At 34.8% G+C, this 26,933-nt stretch overlaps 1 protein-coding gene across 4 annotated transcripts in view; it reads left to right on the top strand.

Moving 5' to 3' along the window:
• The window catches only part of SOS1 (SOS Ras/Rac guanine nucleotide exchange factor 1), a 140,857-nt gene that overhangs the window by 58,773 nt on the left and 55,151 nt on the right, over nt 1-26,933 (top strand). For all 4 annotated transcript variants that reach the window (XM_076000691.1, XM_076000690.1, XM_076000689.1 and 1 more), the window contains exons 3-6: nt 5,865-5,996; nt 7,658-7,822; nt 9,697-9,906; nt 13,747-13,890. In XM_076000691.1, the coding sequence (XP_075856806.1) occupies nt 5,865-5,996; nt 7,658-7,822; nt 9,697-9,906; nt 13,747-13,890 (651 nt within the window). The remainder of the gene's footprint in view (nt 1-5,864; nt 5,997-7,657; nt 7,823-9,696; nt 9,907-13,746; nt 13,891-26,933) is intronic.

Here is a 26,933-nt window from a genome sequence, read left to right as displayed (position 1 = left end):
GGTGGTGCATGCCTGTAGTCCCAGCTACTCTGGAGGCTGAGGCAGAAGGATCGCTTGAGCCCAGGAGTTTGAGGTTGCTGTGAGCTAGGCTGATGCCATGGCACTCTAACCCGGGCAACAGAATGAGACTCTGTCTCAAAAAAAAAAAAAAAAAGAAAAAAGAAATATCAATCAGTTGCATAAACGTATTAGGTTTTTTCATTTCAAAGTACTGTCATATAAATATTTATGTCCTTAAAACAATCCTGTGGGATGGTTATTATTCTCCTTATTTTATAAAAGAAAATTGATCCTCAGAATAGATGGAAATGATGAAAACCTGGTTTTTTTCCAATCAATAGTCAGATACCCTTTTTCCTTGTATCATTCCTGGAAGGGTATTTAGATAAAAATATGGAGATGTGGAGATTCTAAGAGGGTATAATGGTGTCTTAATCCGTGCAGCCTGCCATAACAAAATACCTTAGACTGAGTAATTTATAAATAGCATAAATTTATTGTTCACGGTTCTGGATGCTGGGAAGTCAAGGTCAGGGTGCTAGCAGAGTCAGTGTCTGGTGAGGGCTTGCTCTCTTCTTCCATGTGTCCTCACGTGGCTGAACAAGGAAACAGGCTCCCCCAAGCCTCTTCTTTAAAGACATTATATGGCAGAGCCCTCAGGACCTAATTACTTCCCAAAGGGCCTACCTCTTAATACCACTACAGTGGGGTTTAGGTTTCAACATGGGGATACAAACATACGGACCATAGCAAATGGTGTCTTTATTTTTAATCAGGAAATAATTTTCCATTTTCTTCTTTCATTAGGATTCAGTATTTCTTTAATAAACGTATAGAGCTTTCCATTAAAATAATAAGGCAAGCCTTTCAAATACATTTTGAAGTGAAATACATTTTTATAAATTCATCAGAATTTATATAAAAAAATTTGAGGGCCATAAAAGAAAAATGTATTAAATAAAATAGATCAATTTGAATTAACAGAATATACACATTTTAAAATCTTTCTTAAAAATATGCATTGTGGTGGTTACCAGAGGCCGGGGTGGTTAGTGGGGAGAAGAGGTTGGGGGACATATTAGTCAAAGAAAAGATATTTATAGTTAGGAGGAGTAAGTTCAAGAGATCTATGGTATAGCATGGTGTGACTATAGGTAATGATGATACATTGTCTTGAAAAATAAGAGAGTGGATATTAAGTGTTCCACTACAAAAATGATAACTAAGGCAGTGCATTTGTTAATTAGCTAGCTTTAACCATTCCACAGTGTCTATGTCTTTCATGTACATCATGTTGTACACAATAAATACGTACAGTTCTACATGTCACTTTAAGAACTAAATTTGAAAAAACATTTTTAAAAGATATACTTTGCTTAAAGTATAAGCATAATTAAAAGTAGAGTGGCAATTATTGCTTAATTTTTGGTGGCCCCTAAGGGATATGTTTTAATTAAAAATTAAGACTGATTTTTAGTGGCCCTATAGTTTTAGGAAAATAAGTGCTTCAGAAGTGCTTGAAAACAGATGGATTGCACACATATCTTGCTTATGCTAATTAAAAGGTTTTGATAAATTGTACTGCAGATTATCACAAATTGTGAATCATCTAATCCAAACAAATGGGATTTTGTTTTAATGATGTAGCCAATATTGGCTAATGCATGCCACCAATATATAAGTATTTACTCTGTCAGGCAATGTTCCGGTTGAATAAGGAAGTACAGTTGTCCCTCGGTATCCATAGGGAATTGGTTCTAGGATCCCCCAAACCCCTGCAGATACCAAAATCTACAGATACTCAAGTCCCTTATACAAAATAGCATGGTATTTGCATATAACCTATACACATCCTCCCATATGCTTTAAGTCATCTCTAGATTACTTATACCTAATGCAAAGCAAATGCTATGTAATTATTATAGTTTTATAATAGTTGCTATACTGTGTTTTTTATTTATATTATTTTTTATTTTTGTATGGTTATTTTTTATAGTTCTTTTTCCAAATATTTTTGATCCATGGATGTGGAACCCATGGATATGGAGAGCTGACTCTATATATAAGTGCTCTGGGAATGCATAAGAATGGTATAAGATAGTATAAAAATTGTTCCAACCTGGTTTATTTTCCCCTCTCCTATAATGAGTATCATTTTCTGTATTTAGCAAAAGCATATAGTATTTTTTTTCCTTCCATGTGTCCCTTGTAAAGTATATTCTGTTATTTCTTAGGTCTTGTCCTTTCATGATTGTGGTGTTCTTCATTTCTCTCAGGTTAACTGTCTTCCCTTTCCGGCCTGCATGTTCTATATTTAACCAGCTTTGATTTCTTAGGACACCAATACATTTTTCTTCTCCTCCTTTAACTCAGGCTTTCTCCTCAGGCTAACTCCTTTAAAATCTTAGACTTTTTGTCACAAGCCTTCTCATGCTAAAATATAAAAAGTCTGCTTTCTTTTTCCATTCATTTTTTTCTTTGGCATCCTAAAGAGTCCTTATAATTTCTAATGAGTTTTCCATTAACATTTAGATTTCCCATGTAATTTCTCCATATTTCTATGTTTCTCAATCAAAAATAGATTTCTCCCACACATTTTAAGCCTTTATTACTACTAGTAATAGAACTGCAAAAGTACATGGGGATCTAAATATTTGCCCTGAAGTACATACATAGGAATTTTCATAGGACCTAGAATATTGTATCAGAATTGATCTTCAAGATTATCTGTTTAAAGCCCCTTTTGTGTAAAGGAAAAGACAAGGTTCTGCTAATAAGAGGCAGATCCGAATCTCAAGCATAGCTCTGTATCTCATTAATTTTTTCCGGAGGTACTAGATGGACTTTCTCATTTAAAACACGTGAAATTACCAATCTTGACATTAGGAGAGTAATAGTATTCTTTTTTTTTTTTTTTTTTTTTTTTGAGACAGAGTCTCGCTTTTGTTGTCTAGGCTAGAGTGAGTGCCGTGGCGTCAGCCTAGCTCACAGCAACCTCAAACTCCTGGGCTCAAGTGATCCTTCTGCCTCAGCCTCCCAAGTAGCTGGGACTACAGGCATGCGCCACCATGCCCGGCTATTTTTTTTTTATATATATATATCAGTTGGCCAATTGATTTCTTTCTATTTATAGTAGAGACGGGGTCTCGCTCTTGCTCAGGCTGGTTTTGAACTCCTGACCTTGAGCAATCCGCCCGCCTCGGCCTCCCAAGAGCTAGGATTACAGGCGTGAGCCACAGCGCCCGGCCAGTAATAGTATTCTGATTCACAAATCTTTCATTGATTGTTCCTCTTTGAGCTTCTTTTAAAATATATATATAAAATATTTGTGAAAGACATTTTGCTATAAAATTATAATTAAATTTGCCACTATAAGAGATAAAGTAATTCTTTCAGTGTGGCCTTTCCACATTCAAGGTACATTTTTCTGACCCTACGAATCTTTTCCCATATATTCTGACCCTTGGTGTTATCTCCTTAGTATTTGTTAATTTGATTTGATCAATACACTAATAGATTTAAAATATGTGGTTTTACATTATCACCATTTTCCCTTTGTTGACTTTTATCATTCCAGATTTTTCTTTCCCCTCTCTCCTTCCTCAAAACAATAACTTGAAATGAGGTGGATAAAATTTATATGAATAGTGATTGCTTTTCTTCCACCTCAATCTCTGCCTACAGTTTGCTTGTATAATCCCTGCCTACAGTGTGCCTCTACCACTGGTGACCTTTTTTTCAGACATATGTTATATCTGTTTAGAATTGTCAGATTGAGTTCAACTACTGTCATCTTCCACTGCTTTTCTATCTGCAGTATATATCAGTGGTTTTTTAGACTCCAGGTCATGACCCATTATTAGTAAATCATAATATCACTTTAGCACATTCCCAGCCAACATTTTAAAAAATAGAATGGAAGAGAAAATATCAGTGTGCTGTATACAGTAACAGGTTTTGCTTTTTGAAACTGTGTTTGAGTTAAGTATGTGTGATATGAAATGTGTTGAATTTATTATTTCTTAATATGAGTTCAGGTTTAAAAAAATAGTTGAAAGGCCAGAGGTCATACCACTATTAGGTTTGTATCATGGTTACACCCATTTGGTTAACCAGGGGTTAAACTTAGCAGCATAAAAATTTTAACTAAAACCATAGTGATGGGGGCCAGGCGCGGTGGCTCACGCCTGTAATCCTAGCACTCTGGGAGGCCGAGGCGGGCGGATTGCTCGAGGTCAGGAGTTCGAAACCAGCCTGAGCAAGAGCGAGACCCCGTCTCTACTATAAATAGAAAGAAATTAATTGGCCAACTAATATATATACACAAAATTAGCTGGGCATGGTGGCACATGCCTGTAATCCCAGCTACTCGGGAGGCTGAGGCGGTAGGATTGCTTGAGCCCAGGAGATTGAGGTTGCTGTGAGCTAGGCTGATGCCACGGCACTCACTCTAGCCTGGGCAACAAAGCGAGACTGTGTCCCAAAAAAACAAAAACAAAAACAACCATAGTGATGTTAGTCCTAAAATCTCTTGTCATTTTTGGATTAACAAGTCTGTAGAATTGACTTGGACAAAAGAAAAGAATTTTTGTTTTGGGTGTTTCTTTCTACCCCTCTCCCTCTTCTCTTCTGTCCTTTTTCACCTGCCATACTCCCCCAAAATTCTGAACCTTTGTATTGCTTTTTACTACATGAGGCTAGTAACCTGGAAAATAGTTGAAAAGGTTTGTAAACTCCATTTTTAACTACAATAATCTTTTTAACATGCTTCTAATTCTATTAATTAGAATGAAAATGATCACTTTTTTATTTGGCAGGTGGTTTAGCCTTGAACATAGATAAAGAGAAAATGTATTAAAATTGAATGGGTTAAACTTCTCAGTTTATAAATTTGTTCATATATCTTAGAATCATTGGGTTTCTCCTCTTCTCTCCCCACCCCCAAGTATCACATAGCAATATTTTTTATTGTCCATTTTACTTGCAATAGATTATTCAGATTTATAATTAGGAATGATGTTTCATTTCATCTAGTAGTTTTAAGTACTGCTAGTTGAAAACAGATCAGAGTACATGTGTTAAAGTTATGTAATAGCGACCTCTACTGGTGTTATTTGTGGTATCTATCCTGCAAGTGGATTTTTAAAACTTGAGGATGGAAGCACCCATTGTTTGAAATAAATTACATTAGTTTATTAAAGTAAGGAAATTCAGCTGTTACAGTAACCTGAGTTCTTTCAGGTTCAATGGAAATTTTAACTGAATGACTTCTAGAAATTAAACTGAAAGATTTTGTTAAAAATTAGTGACCTATAGAGGACTTTAAAGATAAGATATGATGTATTAAAATTGTTACCAATACAAACCATAGATTTCCATGATTTGTAAATAGTTTTAAAGTTAAGTGCCTTTGTGTTATGGATAAAGGAAAAAAAATTCTTAGAGGTTTCAATTGCAAAATGCTACTTGAGCTTGTAATTAGTATTGAAAGTAAAGATAAATGAATGAGAATTGGATTTAGATACTTGCTTCTTGACCTTAGGCCTTGATCCTTAAAATTTTATAAAGTACTGCTTAAAGTGGTTTCTACTCATTCTTGTCATTAGCTTTATCAGAGTGAAGTTGAAATTCAGGATGTGATTTTCCCCTTAGATAACAGAAGTTATGTTTAGTCTCTCAATTGCCTGATTGAGAAACTCTCATTGACAATTATAGTTTTGTTTTGGCTGAAGTATGTAAGTAATGTAAATTATACTACCTGTGAAAAGCTCTACTTTGGTATTCTTTGATAAAAAAGTAAATTTTAAATGAAGAACACTATTTAACACATTTGTTGCTTAGTTGTTATTTTCCTATTTTCCAAGGAACGTGTTCAAAAAAGTTTCCCTCATCCAATTGATAAGTGGGCAATAGCTGATGCCCAGTCGGCTATTGAAAAGAGGAAGCGAAGAAACCCTTTATCTCTCCCAGTAGAAAAAATTCATCCTTTATTAAAGGTAAAGCTGAAATAACTGCCTTCTTGCCTTTTAAAGGAAAGATAAAACCTGCCATTTTCATGCAATAAGAATATATTTTATGGATAATAGTCCACTGAAGAGTAAAATTCTCTTGTAAGTTTTCCAGAGATTCTTGTGGTTGGGGAGGGATACAATGATAATAGGAAAGTGTAAATTGGACAACATGATTTAAAGTAATTTCACAACAAGAGTAATTAGCAAATTGAAAGGACTAAGAAAGTTATTGTGGATTTTGTTTATCTCACAAGTTATTAGAACCACAAAGAGAATTTATAAAACTCCTCCTTTCTTGTTGATTAGACCTAAGTGTTTCTTATAAATTCTTTATAATTTAATATTTTGTGCAGGGACCTTTGTGAAATTGCCACAGGGTTATGTGTAATAACCCTCTTTGAACAAAAAGGTCCCCTAAACTCTCTAGTCCTACTTATTTAAATCAGTCAATCAGTTGAATCTCTCCAGGACTAGTACAATAACTGTTGGAAACTCTTATAATACTATTTCTATTTTGTTTAGCATAATCAACAAGTTGTTGATTATCTCACAAATATATAGGTATTGTAATAAAGTGATAGTGGTAGAAAATCCAAGTCTGCTTGATCTTGTCCAGAATTTAAGGTGAAACACTTAGATGATGTTAAGATGTTTTGTATTCAGTTGGTTGAATAGAAATTTCTGCCTTTATCTTACTGACTGGTCTGAGGAAATGTGCAAGTTATGGAAAACTACTAAATTGTTAGTAATCACATAATTCTTTATAACTCTTTTCATGATTATCATTGGCCAGACATTGAATTATATTCTAAGAGAATTAAGAAATTGAGGTATATAAATGCTGTGTTAATGATCCTAAATTTCGCGTTTTATGATCTAATTGGAATATTATTTCAGTGTATTTTAAAACATCTTTATCATGATATACTTCATAGTTTCTACATATCCTAAAAGGTAAATGCAACCTGTCCCCAACTTATAATAAAATTCTTATTTTAAAGTTTTTCCCCCTTAATTGGATTATTTAGAAAATAAAATTTGTTATCCTATAGGAGCTGACCAGTCCCACAAGAAGCCCATATTCTTTTTGAAGTCTAATAACAGAACTATTTAACATGCTCCTAACAACTACCATTTTTCAGTAAGACATAGCATGAATTTTTTTTCATAGAAACAGCCAGGGATACCAGGTATTTGCCACAAAGGTTTTGGGGAGTCCAGCTTCCTTTGGAAAGGATGGAGGTATAAGGCTAGTAGATATTTCTAAATACCAATAACATATTAACACTCATTCTGTATAAAACAACTCATTTGTTGTAGTAATTTTCTAGGTATTCTGAATTTGGTAACAAAGAGTATTTGTGCTGTTCCCTAAACTTGGGCTTCCCTTCATAGGTTAGTAATTTGTACTTCTCAAGTATTATATTTTACATGATCAGAGATGATATATCTTGCTTTTTCTTAGCTTACATTTCCAATAGTAACACATATATTCATAGTTTAACCACTTAAAATTAAATGTCATTGATAATCACAGACCTCAGTAAAAGTTAAGCTATTAATAAATTGCATGTTTTTTATTTTTAATCAGTGTGTTAAATGTATGGTATATGATGTTTAAACTTGCCTTTCTTTTAATTTTGCAGGAGGTCCTAGGTTATAAAATTGACCACCAGGTTTCTGTTTACATAGTAGCAGTATTAGAATACATTTCTGCAGACATTTTAAAGCTGGTGGGGAATTATGTGAGAAATATACGACATTATGAAATTACAAAACAAGATATTAAAGTGGCAATGTGTGCTGATAAGGTAGGAAACTGAACTTCTATGTGTGTGTCTGTTCTTAAATTTTTCTTTGTTTTTTTTTTAATTTTTTTTAATTAAATTTTATTTAATTAATTTCTCCTTTTTTTTTTCTTTTATTTTTAGTCCATGCTAGTGAGGTTGATGTTCTTAAATTTTTATTTGTGATTTATTGGATGCTGAAATACTGTATAGACATAATAAAGTTGTATATTATATGTTGAATGATATTTCCAATAATCTAATAGCAAATATTTAAGATATCATTTATAGAAATAGGACGTTAGATATGTAACATTAAAATGCATTTAAACACGCCATGTAGTTTTTCTTATGTGCTGCTATAACTAGGATTAACTATAGTAATAATCTCTTAATAGTGAATTTCTTAAAATTTTATTTGGATTGAAAGGTTTAGAAGGTTATGGATTTACTTGAAAACAATTTTTGAAGATATAAAAAAACACTGATAGTTTTACCTCAGTACCTAGCTTTCTTTAGATATATGATTTTACAGTAATAATAAGAGCAAACATATATTGAAAGTTAAGCATATATATGGGCTTATCTCATTTGGCCCTTATGATACCACTGAGGTAGGTGATCTTATCTATATTTTATAAAAGGGAAATAAATTCAGAGGCATAAAGATATTGCTCCAGAATTTTCTGAGAAGTTTCAAAACCTAGACTTGAACTCCAGATCTCTCCAAATCTAAAGCTCTTAGTTATTGCCTCAAGATTTTTGTTTTATGAAGTCAGTCACAAGGGTCCCAGCTACTCAGGAGGCTGAGGTGGGAGGATGGCTTGAGCCCAGGAGTGAAGGTGGCAGTGAGCTATAATCTTATGCCGTTGCACTCTAACCTGGGAGACAGAGTGAGATCCCATCTTAAAAAAAAAAAAAAAAAAAAAAAACAAGAAAAGAAAATGACTTTGCAGAAATGAAAATATTTTCTGATGAAGCATTTCATCCCATTTTCCTCACTATGCTCTTATTGATTTGGAATATTCTTTCTGATTGCTAAATCCACTTAATTATGTTTTAGTGTTTGTTCTTTTGGAATGTGGCCATGTAGATTTAAAAAATAACTCATCTTAAGAAGAATTTCAGATGTTTTGGTATTTTTAAATGAATAAATATTTGGCTTTTAAACATTATTTAAAATGAATATAGAATATTTGATAATTTTTAATGAATTGGGTAAATAAAAAATATTTTTGAGTACCTACTATGTGTGCACACAAAGAGGAGATACAAAAGAAGTATAAAACAAGGCTCTGGATTTGATGAAGGAGTACTTATATTCATGAAAACAGAAAGTAGCACAAGATAAAATATTTTATGTTACTGTGTTTTAGGGATAATGATGCTGTAGAAGTTCACAAGAAAGAAGAAAGATGAGTTTCAGCAAGAGTAACAACAGTAGGCTTCCTGAAGAAAACAGGGCTTGTTTTGATCTATTCACAACAAATATAGGAAAAGAGGCCTAGTTAGAAGGCTGTAAGAATTATTCAAATAGGAGATAGTATAGCCATAGAAAAGGTGATGATGGCAGGATTATGGAACAAAGAAAACCAAGTCAGAAAATTCAAGATGGGATTTGGGAACAAATTAGAAGAAACAGGTTAACAAGAGAGACAGACAGACACTAGTATTGATACAGAACTTGCAGGAGGTAATACACAATACCAGACGTAGGATTCTGTTTTAGAGAAGCTGTGGAGGGATGGTGGCAGTAGACTGAAGGAGAGACAATTGTATATCCGCTTTTTGTTTTAATCATGTAAGAATTGTATTCAATGAATTTAGGACATTTAACTTCAAATTTGACTATAGATTCATGTTTTCTGTTATACTTTTTCACATCTCTGACTATATAGGTATTGATGGATATGTTTCATCAAGATGTAGAAGATATAAATATATTATCTTTAAGTGATGAAGAGCCTTCCACCTCAGGAGAACAAACTTATTATGATTTGGTAAAAGCATTTATGGCAGAAATTCGACAATACATAAGGGAACTAAATCTAATTATAAAAGTTTTTAGAGAGCCCTTTGTCTCCAATTCAAAATTGTTTTCAGCTAATGTAAGTATCATTGTATACATGTCTGTCATTGCATGTGTTTAATTTGCATGACCACTTCAAAATTGAATTTGTATAGTTCATGATTACTAATTTGTTAATTTTTTTAAATTGTGGGACTTAATTCTTGATCACAAATAAAGTGCTACAACAGTTTCAAGAGATTAAAACATCAGAAATTCAAAGACAAATATCACAGTAGACTGATTATTTAAGTGAAAATGAATTCGCAGACTCTTCCGTGTACTTGAAAGAATAAAGCCTCTTGTTTAGGTAGAGATATTTTTGTTTAATTTGACTCATTTGAGCCATTCAACCAATACTTCATCAATGCCAACTGTATTGTCAGGTACAATGCTTGGCAATGGGATTCAAAGATAGTAAGAAATAATTCCTTCCTTTAAATTTAGTCAAGACAGAGGTGTAACCTTTACAGTGCAATACAATGTGGTGATATTACCGTAATAGAAGTATGATAGCAGTATTACTGAGAGCACAAAGGAAGGAGCTAGTAACATTGAAACTTAGACAAAGGATTACTGATCTTATAATAGTAATTAAACTAACCTAATTGAGTTCTGGCAAAATGCTAAGTGAGAGCAGGTGAGGTTATTTAAGGGGGTTACATACTAATAATCCCTAGAATTGTAGCCACACAGCCATAGTGACTGATGGGGAAACAATGCTCACTATAGAGGCTGGGATTAGGGTTCAAGTCATGGCAATGAGTGAACATTAAAAAATAAAGGATCAGGGCCGGGCATGGTGGCTCACTCCTGTAATCCTAGCACTCTGGGAGGCCAGCGCAGGAAGATTGCTTGAGGCCAGGAGTTCAAGACCAGCCTGAGCAAGAGTGAGACCCTATCTCTACTAAAAATAGAAAAGTTAGCTGAAGTCATGGCACATGCCTGTAGTCCCAGTTACTCAAGAGGCTGAGACAAGAGGATTGTTTAAGCCCAGGAGTTTGAAGTTGCAGTGAGCTACAATGATGCCACAGCACTCTACCCAGGATGACAGAGCAAGACTCTGTCTCAAAAAAAAAAAAAAATTAAATTAAATTAAAAACTAAAATAAAGGATTAGATTTTGGTGATTATTGTACAAATCTGTAAATATGCTAAAAACATTGAATTGTTCACTTTAAATTGATGAATTGCATGGCTTGTAAATTATATTTCAAAAAAGTTGTTTAAAAAAATAAAAAAGTAGGCCAGACACAGTGGCTTATTCCTGTGATCCCAGCACTTTGAGAGGCTGAGGCAGGAGATTACTTGAGGCCAGGAATTCAAGACGAGCTTGGGCAATGTAGCATGACCCTGACTCTACAAAAAATGAAAGAAAAAATTAGCTGAGTGTGGTGGTGTGCACATGTCCCAGCTACTTGGAGGCTAAGGTGGGAGGATTACTTGAGCCCAGAGTTCAAGGCTGTAGTGAGCTATGATCATGCCACTGTACTCCAGCCTGAGCAACAAAGCAAGACCCTGTCTCAAAACAAACAAAAAATTTGAAAAATAACAGTAGAAGAGAGACAGAAATTTCCTAGGACACAAAAGTCAAGAACCAAAAATGGCCAAAAAACACATCAAAAAGTTCTCAATACCAATAATCATCGGAGAAATGCAAATTAAAACCACACTGAGATACTACCACCACTCATTAGAAGGGCTAAAATTAAAACACTCATAATACCAAATGTTGAAAAGGATATGGAGCAACTGCTTGTAGGAATGTAAAAATAGACATTTTAGAAAATAGTTTGGCAGGTTCCTATATTAATAAACATAAACTAACCATACTACCCAGCAATTCTCCTAGTTTTTTACCCAAAAGAAATGAAAACATGTCTATACAATACTTGTTTATGAATATTCATAGCAGCTTTATTTGTAATAGCCCCAAACTGAAAACAACCCAAATGTCCATCAGCAGGTGAATGGATATACAAATTGTGGTATATCCATACAATGAAATGCTACTCCACAATAAAAAGGAATGAAGTAGTTATGTATGCAACAACATAGATGCATCTCAAAAACATAAGCAAAGAAATGACACAACAAACAGATATGATTTCATTTATTTAGTATTCTAGAAAAGACACTTCTATAGTGACAAGGCAGATGGCTGGTTACCTGGGAGTGAGGATTGATGGAGATTGGGGCACAAGGAAACTTCTTAAAATGATGAAAAGTTGCTGCATCTTGATTATGATGGTGGTTACAAGGGTGAATACACAAAATGTTATGAAAAGAACATTTAAAATCTGGGTCTCTCATTGTATATGCCTCAAGTTGATTTAATGAAAATATAGTCACTGATAAAAATAATCAAATCTAATAATAGTAACCAATGGATTTTAATGTAACAGTACAAAATTGATATGGTTTAGATCCCACGTTGCAACTAATCTATAATAAACTAAAATTTGTTGAATTTTGGTGTAGTACCATAAAAGGAAATTTATTTATATGAAATGTCCAGAATAGGCAAATCCATAGAGACAGAAAGTAGACTAGTGGTTGCCAGGGATTAGGAGGAAGAGAGGAATGGAGAGTGACTGCTATTGGGTACAGGGTTTCTTTTTGAGTTAGTGAAATATTCTAAAATTTGATACTGGTGATGATTGAACAACCAATACTGAAAACCACTGAATAGTAATTACACTTTAAAAGGTTGAATTTTGCCAGGCACAGTGGCTCATGCCTGTAATCCCAGCACTTTGGGAGGCCTAGGCAGGAAGATTGTTTGAAGTTAGGAGTTTGAAGCTGCAGTAAGCTATGATTTTATGCACTGCACACAAGCCTGGGTGACAGAGTGAGACGAGACCCTTTCTCAAAAGGTGGGGGGAGCAGCTGGGCAAATTTTATGGTATGTGAATTATATCTCAGAAAAACTACACAGAAAAAGCAAAGGGTATTCACAATTATTTGAATAGACTATTAAAACACAATTACATATCTGTGTAAAGCTAGATTTTCGTCATATATTTCAAAATAATGTATCACAACAGATTGAATGAAGAAATAGATATGAAAATCCTACTTGCTTTCATTAAGCTGCATGTTAGAAATATGTAAAATGTAGGCCAAGCATATGTAAAATGCAGGTGGCTCACGCCTGTAATCCTAGCACTCTGGGAGGCCAAGGCAGGCGGATTATTTGAGCTCAGGAGTTCGAGACCAGCCTGAGCAAGAGCGAGACTCTGTCTCTACCAAAAATAGAAAAAATTAGCCGGGCATGGTGGCGCATGCCTGTAGTCCCAGCTACTCGGGAGGCTGAGGCAGGAGGATCGCTTGAGCCTGGGAGTTTGAGGTTGCTGTGAGCTAGGCTGACGCCACTGCACTCTAACCCAGGCAACAGAGTGAGACTCTGTCTCAAAAAAAAAAATAAAATAAAAAAAAGAAATATGTAAAACAATGCCATTCTTCTGCTAAATTTTGTTTTTTTGGTGGCTATAGTTACTTTTCATAAAAATAATATTTATATTAATACACAGTAGGCTCATTGTTATTTTGAAATGAGTTAAGTATTTTAAAAATTTCTTGGTTTTAACTTCTAATATGGTAAACATTGAAATATTTATAAACAAAAGCTTTTTGGAATCTTCAATAATTTTTAAGAGTGTGAACAAGTCCTGAAACCAAAAAGTTTGAGGACTACTGACCTCGAGAAATGTATTTGCAAGTTGTACATCATTACAAAAGGAATTCTTGAATTGTCCTTTATATTTGTAAGTCATTAAAATTTATCACTGTGTCTGCCATGTTAAATGACTTATTGGCTCAAAATTTGCTTTTTATCATTATACAGCTTCACTGAATTAATGTGTTTCCCCCCCAAACAGGATGTAGAAAATATATTTAGTCGTATAGTAGATATTCATGAACTTAGCGTAAAGTTACTGGGCCATATAGAAGATACTGTAGAAATGACAGATGAAGGCAGTCCCCATCCACTAGTAGGAAGCTGCTTTGAAGACTTAGCAGAGGTAAGTACTTCAATTATATACCAAAAGTCTGCATAAAAGCCTACGTTTGTATTAAAATTAGGAGTCTTGAGTCCAGCTAAAGTCATAGATATTAACTGATGACTATTTGTCTATTATTGCTCCTTTTTCATAAAGTCATTGTCAATATTTGTTTCTATTATCTTACCAAACATAGAAAACATAGTCTCTTATTAATTATATAATAGAAAAGCAGATACCACCAAGGGAGGTATTACAGCTGATACCCAGTGGCCTACTGTAAAATGTCATATAACAAGGCTAAGGAAAGTCAGTGAATGAACCTATCAAGGAAGAGGCCATAGAACTTGGATCTATTTGTGTTCCAATCTAGGCTCTGCTACTTATTGGTTGTATGACTATGGGCAAGTTATTTCACTTTTCTCAACCTCTGTATCTTTATTTGTAAAATAAGGATGTTAATACAGGTTAAGTATCCCTATTCTGAAAATCAAAAATCTGAAATGCTCCAAAATCCAAAACTTTTTGATCACTAGCCTGATTCTCAAAGGAATGCTCATTGGAGCTTTTTGGATTCCAGATTTTCAGATTAGGGATGCTGAACCAGTAAGTATACTATAGATATTCCAAAATCTGAAAAAATCCCAAATCTGAAACACTTCTGGTCCCAAACATTTTGGATTAGGGTTAGTCACCCTATACTAGGACTCAGTATTTTTGTGAAAATTAAATAAAATAACCTAGCTGAAGTATTTAGCTAACCACCTTCACGTAGTAAGCTACTCAATTTGTGATGACTGCATTATTTAGAATAGGAAGAATTAAGTGAATAGGAAAGTAAGGTCCAAGGGTCTTGGTGATTCAAATACCATAAGGTAGAAAAACAGGTAACCATTCCTTAGATATTTCAAATGCTAAAATATATGAGTAAGTCCTGATAAGTTAGCATGGAGAGTTATTCTGAGGTTTCTTGCTCTTTTTGTGTTCTAACTCTAAAATCCACTCTTACTAAAACACAGTTTTGAGCTTGTAAAAAAATTTTTTATGAAGATACTAGGGCAAAATCAAATGGTAAGTTCAAGCATCACCACATCTACTCCTTTCTTGCTCCAATCACACAGAAATGATAATGTATAAAAAGAAAAAAGTATCGGTTGAAAATGTTTGGCTGATTTAAAAATATACATAACTAAACTAAAAAACAAGATCAGAAATGGAATAGACATTCATGGTAGTGAGTTCTGGTATCTGTGTGTTTAGGGTCTTAAGGACAATGAGGACTCAATGTGCTCCATGAAAGCCAGAGCAAGGCTTCTTGCTCCAAGTCCCTGCTTATAATAGGAAGCTGGAAAAACCTGCCAACCTGCCGTCTACAGTCAGGTTTTATAGAAACTTGTGGATGTGAGGTGCGGAGACAAAAACAGTGTCTTATAACAACTTAAGGTTTTCCGTGATATTAAGCCAATATGATCATAAAGCCTGAGTCCCAAAAGTCATCGTAAGAGCAGGTTCTGGTTTGGAGGAGTGATTTTATAGGGATGAGACAAAAAAAGAGACCAAAAATTAAAAGCATCCCACCAAGAAGCCTATAATAAAAAAGTCCCAATTTCTAATTCTAGACAGATTCTAATTCTCAGAAATATCAAACAAAATCAATAATTACAACATGAATTTATTTGAGATGAAATTAATTTTGTATAATTAGACACAAAAAGTTTAAAAGACATTTAGGATGCTCATAGAGATAAGTAAAGAAAGATGGTCCATTTATAAAGAAGACATTGTGAAACAAATAGAGGCAGAAAGGAAACAAGAACATATAGGTATCAAAAGAAACAATTAGCAATATTGAGAATTAAGTATACAGGCATTGAGATAACTCATTATGTAGTGTAACATTTGCTTGACCCCATCAAGGGTAAAATTAGCCAGGCCCAGTGGTTCACACCTGTCATCCTAGCACTATTGGGAGGCTGACACTGAAGAATTGCCTGAGGCCAGGAGTTCCAGATCAGCCTGGGCAACACAGCAAGACCCCATCTCAACAAAATAAAAATTTTAAAAATTAGGCAGGGTGGCATGCATCTGTAGTCCTTGCTACTCAGGAGACTAAAGCAGGAAGATTGCTTGAGTCCAGGAGTTCAAGGCTACAGTGAGCTGTGATTACACCACTACACTCCAACCTGGGTGACAAAATGAGACCCCATCTCTAAAAAAATATATATATATATATATAATTTGGGGGAAAAAAGGAATAAAATTAGTAAGTTGGAAGATGGAATTGAGCAATTCACTGAGAATATGATACAAAGACCAAGATAAATATGAAGGACCAATTAAAAGTAATAAAGGCCAGGCTGAAAATCTTAATATACATCTAATAGGAGTTCCAGACAAAGAGAACAGTGGAGAAGCAATATTCGAAGAGATAAAAAATTGAGAGTTTTTCAGAAATGATACTAGTTCCCAGGTCCAAAATGAACTCCAAATATGTTCAGGATAAATAAAAATAAACCCACAGCTAAAAACATGGTAGTGAAACTATAGAACATCAGGATAAAGAGAAAAACTACGAGAGAAGAGAGAATATTACCTGCAAAGGAACTATAATTAGAATGACAGATTTCTCTTTAATAATAGAGTCTAGCAGTCAGTTGAATAGTACTGTCAAAGTACTAAGGGAAAATAGAATTTTCTACCCAAATACACTGTTATTCAAGAGTGAGTACAAAATTTAGTAAAGTTTGCAGAGGAAAACATAAGATCTTCATGAGCTTGGAATAGACAAAGATTTCTTAAGCAATACACAAAGCACTAATCATAAGAGAAAAAATTGGTAAACTGGATTGTCTACATTAAATCTAAGAACATCTGTTTAACAGATAAAATTTAAGAGTGAAAAGACAAGCTATGGACTGGAAGACAATATTTGTATTAATAATATACATAGCCAATGAAAGACTCATATCTGGAGTATGTAAAGAACTATAAGTCAATAACTAAAAGACAGATAGCTCAGGGATTTTTTTAAATAGGCAGAAGACTTGAAAGGGTACTTCACAAAAGAAGAAAAGGTGCTCAACATCACTATTCATCAAGAAAATGCGATTTAAAGCCATGGAGCAGTTGAAACTCTACATTGCTGGGGGTGGGGGTGAATTCATGGTGGTATATTCACAGAAGGAAATGCTATGTGGCAATAAAAAAGAGTGAATTACTGATAAAAGCAGCAACGTAATGTTGGCAAAAATAAGAAGAAAGTACATGCTACATATTTTCATTTATAGGAAGTTCAAAAACCTAAAACGGATCTTTGGGAATAGAGGGAATTAGAATAGTGGCTGGGAAACATGAAGGAGCTTTCTGAGGTGCTAGAAATGTTCTATTTCTTTATGCAGGTGATGGTTACACAAATACATATATATATATATATATATATATACAAAAATTCATCAGATTTTGGACTTTATATACATTATACCTTCATTTATCAGAAAATGAGAAACAAAAACCATTTCAAACATACAATGACCAAGAGAGGTTACTACATGTAGACACTCATTACAAGAAGTATTAAATGTTCTTTACCAAGAAGGAAAGTTGTACTCAGAAGTCAAGAAATACAAGAACTAATGCTAAGAAAGAGATTGGTAAATGAATTGGTAAATTTATGAGCTACCGAATAGTTTGAAAACAAAATTTTATATTTTGTCTTTAAGAAGGAAAAGTTAAACTATATTTCTAGGTATTGATAATAAATGTACTGTATGTAAAGTGGACTTGTATTTGTGATTGAAGAACAACTATAAATTCTGAAAAATTTATAGGTAACTATATTTTTTAAAACATTTAGGAAAATCATAAGAATAGAAGTGCCACCTATAGTTTGCAATGTACAGACAGGGAAAAGAACTATAGTAACACTTTCTATTGTTTCCACTGATAATAGGAAAGAATAAATGAAGCAAAGAAAAACAGTGATCATGAAAACAAAATAATATGACACAAAGAAATCCAACTACATTAGAAACTTAGTAAAGGTAAACTGAGGAAACTCAGCCAATTTAATTTCTTAAGCCCAGGAGTTAGAGGTTACAGTGAATAGTGATGATACCACTGCACTCTAGCCAGGGCAACAGAATGAGACCTGGTCTCAAAAACCAAATAAAACACTATATATATTTAAAAAGAAAAAAACTCAACCTATTTAAAGAAAGTAATTATCATATATAAGTTTTTAAAATTCATTTCATAGGCCATGCCTGGTGGCTCATGCCCATAACCCCAGCACTTTGGAAGGCCAAGGTGGGAGGATCGCTTGAGGCCAGAAGTTTGAGACCAGCCGGGGCAACATAGGGAGACCCTGTCCCTACAAAAAACTTAAAAAATTAGCTGAGTATAGTGGCTTGTAGTCCAAGCTACTGGGAAGGCTGAGCCAGAAGGATCACTTGAGCCCCAGGCATTCGAGGTTACAGTGAGCTATGATCGCACCACTGCACTCTATCCTCGGCGACAGAGTGAGACCCTGTCACCAAAAAAAGAAAACACCAATCATTTTATACAGCTTACAAGAGATGTATTAGAATCACAGGCATATTTAAGATAAAAGGATAGAAAAATCATAACATATTAAAACAAAGGAAGTTGGTATACCAATATCAATTGAAATTAATTGATATAATTAGACAAAGTAAGCTTTGGGGGAAAAATACGAACACTACCTAATATTAAAAGGGACAATATCATGAAGATGTGATAACCATGAATATGTATGCACCTGATTATAAAGCCCCAAAATAGAAGAAGTAGAAATTGACAGAATTAGAAGGAGAAATGCAAAACTTTGCTATTGTGGTAGGAAATTTTAACACATCTCCATCAGAAATTAATAGATCTAATAGATTACTAAAGCTACAGAAGATTAGAAAAATGAAAGTAACAGGTTTGATTTTATAAACACACATACACACACATATACACAGTAAGCTCTCTGTATCTGTGGGTTCTGTATCTGTGGATTCAATCAACTGCAGATTGAAACTATTCAGGGGGCCCAGGCACGGTGGCTCACATCTCTGTAATGCTAGCACTCTGGGAGGCCAAGGTGAGAGGATCCCTTGAGGTCAGGAGTTCAAGACCAGCCTGAGCAAGAATGAGACCCATTTTCTACTAAAAATAGAAAAAAAATTAGCCTGGTGTGGTTGCACACACCGTTAGTCCCAGCTACTTGGGAGACTGAGGCAGGAGGATCACTTGAGCCCAGAAGTTTGAGGTGGTCGTGAGCTAGGCTGATGCCACGCCACAGCACTCTAGGCAACGGAGTAAGACATTCTCTCTCTTTCCAAAAAAACCTATTTGAGGGGAAAAAAGCTAGTTGCATCTGTATTGACCATGTACAGACTTTTTTCTTGTCATTCCCTAAACCAGTATAACAACTATGTAACATTTACATGTATTAGGTATAAGTAATCTAGAAATTATTTAAAGTATATAGGACAGTGTACATGGGTTATATCCAAACACTACACAATTATATATATGAGACTTAAGCATCCCTGGATTTTGTTATCTGCATGGGGTCCTATAACCAGTTCCCCATGGATACTGAGGGATGATTATGTGTGTGTGTGTATATATGTATACACAGCCACCCCTTGGTACACACAGGGCACTGGTTCTAGGACCACCTGTGTATACCCAAATCCACACATGCAACGCCTGCATTGGCCCTGTAGAGCCCACGTATACAAAAAGTTGGCCCTCTGTTTATGTGGCTTTCACATCCCACAAATACTGTATTTTCAATCCATGTTTGGTTGAAAAGATCCGTGTATAAATGGGCCCCTGCAGTTTAAACCCATGTTGTTCAAGGGTCAGCTATATATATTTTAACATAGTTGCATTGGGGATTAAATTCCAACATGAATTTTGGAGGGTACACCATCATTCAGATCATGGCAGAAGCCAAAGCAATGCAGAGAGAAACTGCTTTAAAATGGTATAGAATTTTATACATTTGTTTTAAAAAATAGGAATAATTAAAAATAAATGAGTTTCTTTCCAAGAAGCAGGAAAGATAATAGGATAAACTTAAGAGAATATAAACAAGAAAGTAAGAGAAGAACAGAACTGATGAATTAGAAAACAAACCATAGATACAACAAAACATTTTGTGAGGTTGATCAAGGGGCTAAAAAGGAAAAGCACAACCACGAATATGTATGCACCTGATTATAAAGCCCCAAAATAGAAGAAGTAGAAACTCACAGAAGGAGAAAAAGAGAAACTTGCTTCCCAAGGAAGAAAAAAAATTATAACTACAGATAGAAATCTTTTAAATCATGGAAGAATATTAAGATCTACTTCAAAATTTTTAGAATTGTGATGAAATATTTAAAACTATATAAAATAGCAAAATTGACTTAAGAAGTAAAAGTCCTAAGTTAAAAACCATCTTTTAAAATGGATAATCAAAATTATATTTCAACAGATGACTTGAGGCATACACCAGGTGTTATCAGTGCTATGGTTTGAATATGTCCTCCAAATTTCATGTGTTAGAAACTTAATCTCCAAGTTCATATGTTGATTGGAGGTGGGGCCTTTAAGAGGTAATTGGGATTAGATAAGGTCATCATGGTGGGGTCCCTGTGATGGCACTGGTGGCTTTATAAGAAGAGGGAGACCTGAGCTAACATACTCTAGCCCCCTTGCCATGTGATATCCTGCACTGCGTTAGGGCTCTGCAGAATCCCCATCAGCAAGAAGGCCCTCACCAGATGCAGCTGCCTGATCTTGCACTTCCAGCCTCCAGAACCATAATAAATAAATTTGTTTTCTTTATAAATTACCCAATTTCAGATATTCAGCTATAGCAACAGAAAATGGATAAAGACAATGAGTTTTATCAGTCTTCAAGAAATATTAATAATATATCTGTTTTGCCAATTTTTCCAATGAATAGACACACAAAGGGCAACTTAAGCATATCAGGATTATATGAATATATTATCAAAACTGGATAAGGAAAATATAAGAAAAAAGTATGAAACATTTTCACATATTAACTGGCAAAGAAAATTTTATCATTTTATAATAAAACACTATGGCCAAATATAATCTTAGGAAGCTTACTCTTAAGTGGTTTCATGTTGAAAAAAACTTTTGGCCGGGCGTGGTGGCTCACGCCTGTAATCCTAGCACTCTGGAAGGCCAAGGCGGGCAGATTGCTCGAGGTGAGGAGTTCGAAACCAGCCTGAGCAAGAGCGAGACCCTGTCTCTACTATAAATAGAAAGAAATTAATTGGCCAACTAATATATATATAGAAAAAATTAGCCAGGCATGGTGGCACATGCCTGTAGTCCTAGCTACCTGGGAGGCTGAGGCAGGAGGATTGCTTGAGCCCAGGAGTTTGAGGTTGCTGTGAGCTAGGCTACTGTCATGACACTCACTCTAGCCTGGGCAACAAAGTGAGATTCTGTTTCAAAAAAAAAAAAAAAAAGTTTTAATGTAATATTCCACATTAACAGGTTAAAATCTCTACAAATAAGAAAAAGTGTTTCATGAATTTATTTAAAATGTTGAGCAAAGTAGGAATAGAAGAAAACTTCAACTAATACAGGTTATTTTTATCAATATTCTATAAGAGATATAAACGATAGGAGAATCGAGCACCTAGGAAAGAATACCACTATAACTTCTATTCATCACTCTAATAGAGTGCAAAAAGATAAAAGGAATAGATAAGACAAAGTTGTCTTATTTGTGGTCAATATAACTGTTTATACAGCAAATCCAAGAAAATTTATATAGAATTAGAACTAGTAGTCAAGTTTACTATAGTTGTTACATAAAAGATAAGCCTGTAAAAATTAGTAGCAAGGCACAATGGCTCATGCCTCATGCCTGTAATCACAGTACTTTGGGAGGCTGAGGTGGGAGGATCACTTGAGGCCAGGAGTTCAAGACCAGCCTGGGCAACTAGTGAGACCTTATCTATACAAAAAATTTTTAAATTAGCTGTGCATGGTGGTGTATACCTGTAGTCCCAGCTACTCAGGGGGCTTAGACAAGAGGATCATTTGAGCCCAAGAGTCTGAGGTTGCAGTGAGCTATAATGACACCACAGCACTCTACCCTGGGCAAGAGAGACCTTATCTCAGAAAGACAAAACAAAAATGGTAGCATACTGTGCTCAGTTATAAGCCATTGAATATATAATATTTAAGGAAAAAGGCTCCACACTGTAGAAATAAGACTATAAGTACTCAGAAATAAATCTGACTAAAGATGTGGAAGACCTTTGTTAAGACAGTCATAAAATAATTAGATTCATAAGGAATAGCTGAATGGAAATGACCATGTTCATGGATAGAAAGGCTCAATATTGTAATGATGCCAGATGTCCCCAAAATATAAATTTAGTGCATAACATACTGATCCTAAAATTCATGGATAAGAATGAGGAACAAAAATAACAATTTTAAGTAAGAACAAGTTGAGAGGATTTCATCCTATTGCATGTTAAGATTTCTTATGAAGCCACAGTAAATAGACTGTAATATTGGTGCAGATAACAATTAGTGGAACAGAATGGAGAGCCCTGAAAAATATACATACACATTTCTGATATGTGACAGAAATTACCTTAGTAGGGAAAGAATGAACTAATAATGATGCTGGGTCAAAACTGGTTATTCATATGGAAAAAAATTCATTACATAGCTCATATCTTTCACAAAAAGTTCTCAATAGATTAAAAATCTAAAAATGAAAAGCAAAACTTTAGAAGTACAGAAGAAAATACAGAACATATTTATGACTTTGAGATTTCCTAAAAAACACATAGAGGCTGAGCATGGTGGCTCACGCCTGTAATCCTAGCACTCTGGGAGGCCAAGGCGGGAGGATCACTTGAGGTCAGGAGTTTGAGACCAGCCTGAGCAAGAGTGAGACCCCGTCTCTACTAAAACAGCAAAAATTAGCCAGGTGTGGTGGTACACACCTGTAGTCCCAGTTACTGGGGAGGCTGAGACAAGAGGATTGTTTGAGCCCAGGGGTTTGAGGTTACAGTGAGCTATCATCATGCCTCTGCACTCTGACCAGGGTGATAGAGCCAGACTGTTTCAGAAACAAACAAATAAACAGAGCAAATCATAAGGGAAGAGATTAAAGTTTTAAAACTTCTATTTAAGAAAAGACACCATTAACTACAAAAGAAAGAAGTTGGAAGCTTAGCTTGTACTATATCCAAAATTTAACTCAAAATGGATTAAAGACTTCATGTAAGAGCTAAAGTTATAAAACTCTGGGAAGAAAACAGTGACAAGTCTTCATAACCTTGGATTTGGCAAAGGATTCTTAGGTATAACCCCAAAAGCACAACCTACAAAAGAAATATAATTTGAACTTCTTCAAAGTTAAAAACTTTTGTGCTTCAAAGGATACCAACAAGAAAGTGAAGAGACAACCTACAGAAAGGGAGAAAATGTTTGTAAATCATATATCTGATAAAGATCTAGTATTTAGTATTTATTAAAAATCTCTTACAAAAAAATAGCCCAATTTAAAAATGGATAAAGTATTTGAATAGACATTTCTCCAAGAAAGATATAAAAACAGCCAACAAGCACATAAAAAGATGCTCAACATCATTAGTAATTAGTGAAAGATAAATTGAAACTACTATGAAGTACCACTTTACACCTACTAAGATGGCTAGAATTAAAAACAAAAATGGAAAATAACAAGTGTTGAGGATGTGGAGAAATTGGAACCCTATGTTACTGATGGAAACATAAAATGATGCAACCGCTATCGAAAACAGTTTGCTGGTTGGCCTGAAGTTAAATATTACCATATGATCCAGCAATTCCACTCCTAGGTATATACTCAAAACAATCGAAAGCAGAGATTCAAACAGATACTTGTATACCAATATTTGTAGCAGTATTATTCACAATAGACAAAAGGTGAAAATAACCCAAGTGTCTGTCAACAGATGAATGGATAAACAAAATATGGTAAATACAAACAATGGAATATCTTTCAGCCTTAAAAAGGAATGAAATTCTAATATATGCTATAATGTGGATGAACCTTGAAAACATGCTAATGAAATAAGCCAGACACAAAAGGACAAATATTGTGTATTTACATTTGTAAGAGGTAAATAGAGTAGTAAAATTCATAGAGACAGAAAACAGAGGTTATCAAGGGTTTAGAGGAGGAAGAAATGGGGAATTACTGTTTAATGTATATACAGAGTTTCAGTTTGGGATGATGCAAGAGTTCAGTTCCGGAGATGGACAGTGGTGATGGCTGTACATTGTGTGTGTACTTGATGCCACCGAGTTGTGTGCTTAAAAATGGCTAAAATGGTAAATTTCATGTATATTTTACCATGATATAAAAAAATTTTTAAAAATGAAGTGCTGATACATTGCTACAACATGGATGAACTTTAAAAACGTTACGCTGAATGAAGGAAGCCAGTCCCAAAAGACTACATATTGTATGATTCCATGTATATAAAATATCCAGAATAGGCAAATTGATACAGACAGAAAGTAGATCCATGGTTTCCTAGGGCTGAGGGGGCGTGCGTTAGCAGATTGGGAGGTAATAGCTGAAGAGTATATGGTTTCTTTTTGGGGTGATGAAAATGTTCTTAAATTGATTGTGATGATGGTTGTACAATTCTGTGAATAAACTAAAAATCATTGAATTTGGCCCCTTAAATGGGTGAATTGAATGTGAACTATATCTCAATAAAGCTATTTTTTAAAAGAAGATATCAATTTAAAGAGTAAAGGCAACAAGCTAACAGAGACGGTCAAAGGCCATTAACATGCAGTTCTCAGAAGATAAGACACAAACGGCCAACAACCAGATGAGTAGATTCTCAGCCTTACTAGTAATCAGGGAAATGCACATAAAATTAACACTGACATACCCACACATCTCAGACTGACAAATTTTTGAAGTCTAGTGTTAATAGTACCAAATGTTCGCAGTGAAGCATGTGGCCAATTGAGAAAATTCACTGCTGGTAAGTATGTAAATTGATAAAACCACTTTGTAAAAAGCAACAACCCCTTCTGGTTTATATGCTTTAAAAAATATTTATGCATATGTATACAATAAGACATATAAGCATACCCCAGAGATATTGTGGGTTCAGTTTCAGACCATCACAACCAAGTGAATATCACAGTAAAGCAAGTCACATGTTTTTTTGTTTGTTTGTTTCCCAGTGTGTATAAAATTTATGTTTATAATATACTATGGTCTATTAGGTATGCAATAGTATTATATCTAAAAAATGTACTTACCTTAGTTTTAAAATCCTTTATTGCTAAAAAGTGCTAATGACCATCTGAGCCTTTAGCAAGTTGCAATCTTTTTGCTAGTGGAGGGTCATGCCTCAATGTTGATGACTACTGACTGATCAGGGTGGTGGTTGCTGAAGGTTGGGATGGTTGTGGCAATTTCTTAAAATAATGTGACAATGAGGTTTGCCACATTGATTGACTCTTCCTTTAATGAAAGGTTTCTCCATAGCAGGCAATGCTATTTGATAGCATTTGACCAAAAGTAGAACATCTTTCAAAAGTGGAGAAAACCCTCTAAAACCCCACAATTGCTTTATCTACTAGATTTATGTTGCATTCTAAATCCTGTCTTGTCATTCCAACAATGTTCCCAGTATCCTCGCCAGGAGTTAGATTCCATCTCAAGGATCCACTTTCTTTGCTTTTCATCTATAAGAAGCAACTCCTCATATGTTAAGTTTTATCATGCAATTGTAACAATTCAGTCACACCTTCAGGCTTCACTTACAATTCTCTTGCTATTTTTACTACATCTGCAGTTACCTCTTTCACAGAAGTCTCAAGCCCCTCAAAGTCATCCATAAAGGTTGGAATCAACTTCTTCCTAACTCCTGTTAATGTGGACATTTTTATCTCCTCCCCTGAATCGTGAATGTTCTTAATGGCATCTAGAATGGTGAATCTTTTCCAGAACATTTCCAATTTACTTTGCCCAGATCCATCAGAGGAATCACTATCTATGGCAGCCATAGCCTTACAAAATGTATTTCTTAAATAATAAGACTTGAAAGTGACAATTACTCCTTGATCCATGGGCTACAGAATGGATATTGTGTTAACAGGCATGAAAACATTAGTCTCCACCATGTACGTCTCCACCCAGAGAGCTAGCTCTTCAGTGACTAGGTGTGATGTCCTTATTTTAAAAGGAATCTTTTTTTTCTGAGCAGTAGGTCTCAACAGTGGGCTTAAAATATTCAGTAAACCATGCCATAAACAGATGTGCAGTCATTCAGGCTTTGCTATTGCATTTGTAGGACATAGGCTGAGTAGATTTAGCATAAATCTTAAGGGCCCAAGGATTTTCAGGATGATAAATGAGCATTGGGTTCAACTTAAAGTCACCAGCTGCATAAGCCCCTAACAGAAGAGTAAGCCTGTCCTTTGTAGCTTTGAAGCCAGGCATTGACTTCTCCTCTGTAGCTATGAAAGTCCTAGATAGCATCTTCTTCCAACAGAAAGCTATTTCATCCACACTGAAAATCTTGCTTTCTCCTTCATCAGTGATCTTAGCCTAATCTTCTAGATAACTTGCTGCAGCTTCTTTATCAGCACTTGCTGCTTCACCTTGCAGATTTATGTTACGGAGACGGCTTCTTTCCTTAAACCTCATAAACAAACCTCTGTTAACTTCCAACATTTTTGCAGCTTCCTCACCTCTCTCAGCTTGGAAGAGAGGTAGGGCCTTGCTAGGGATCTCATTTTGGCTAAGGGAATATTGTGGCTGGTTTGACCCTTGAAACTTTCCTCATATCAACAATAAGGTGGTTTCACCTCCTTATCATTTGTGTGTTCACCAGAGTAGCACTTTTAATTTCCTTCTAGAATTTTTTTCTTTGCATTCACAACTTGGCTATTTGGTGCAAGAGGCCTAGCTTTCTGCCTATCTGGGCTTTTGACCTGCCTTCCTCACTAAGCTTAATCATTTCTAGTTTTTTATTTAAAGTGGG

The sequence above is a fragment of the Microcebus murinus genome, chromosome 3 (assembly GCF_040939455.1).
Source record: "Microcebus murinus isolate Inina chromosome 3, M.murinus_Inina_mat1.0, whole genome shotgun sequence".
NCBI lineage: Eukaryota > Metazoa > Chordata > Mammalia > Primates > Cheirogaleidae > Microcebus > Microcebus murinus.
The sequence above is the reverse complement of the archived record's forward strand: the minus strand, read 5'-3'. Positions and strand labels throughout refer to the sequence as shown.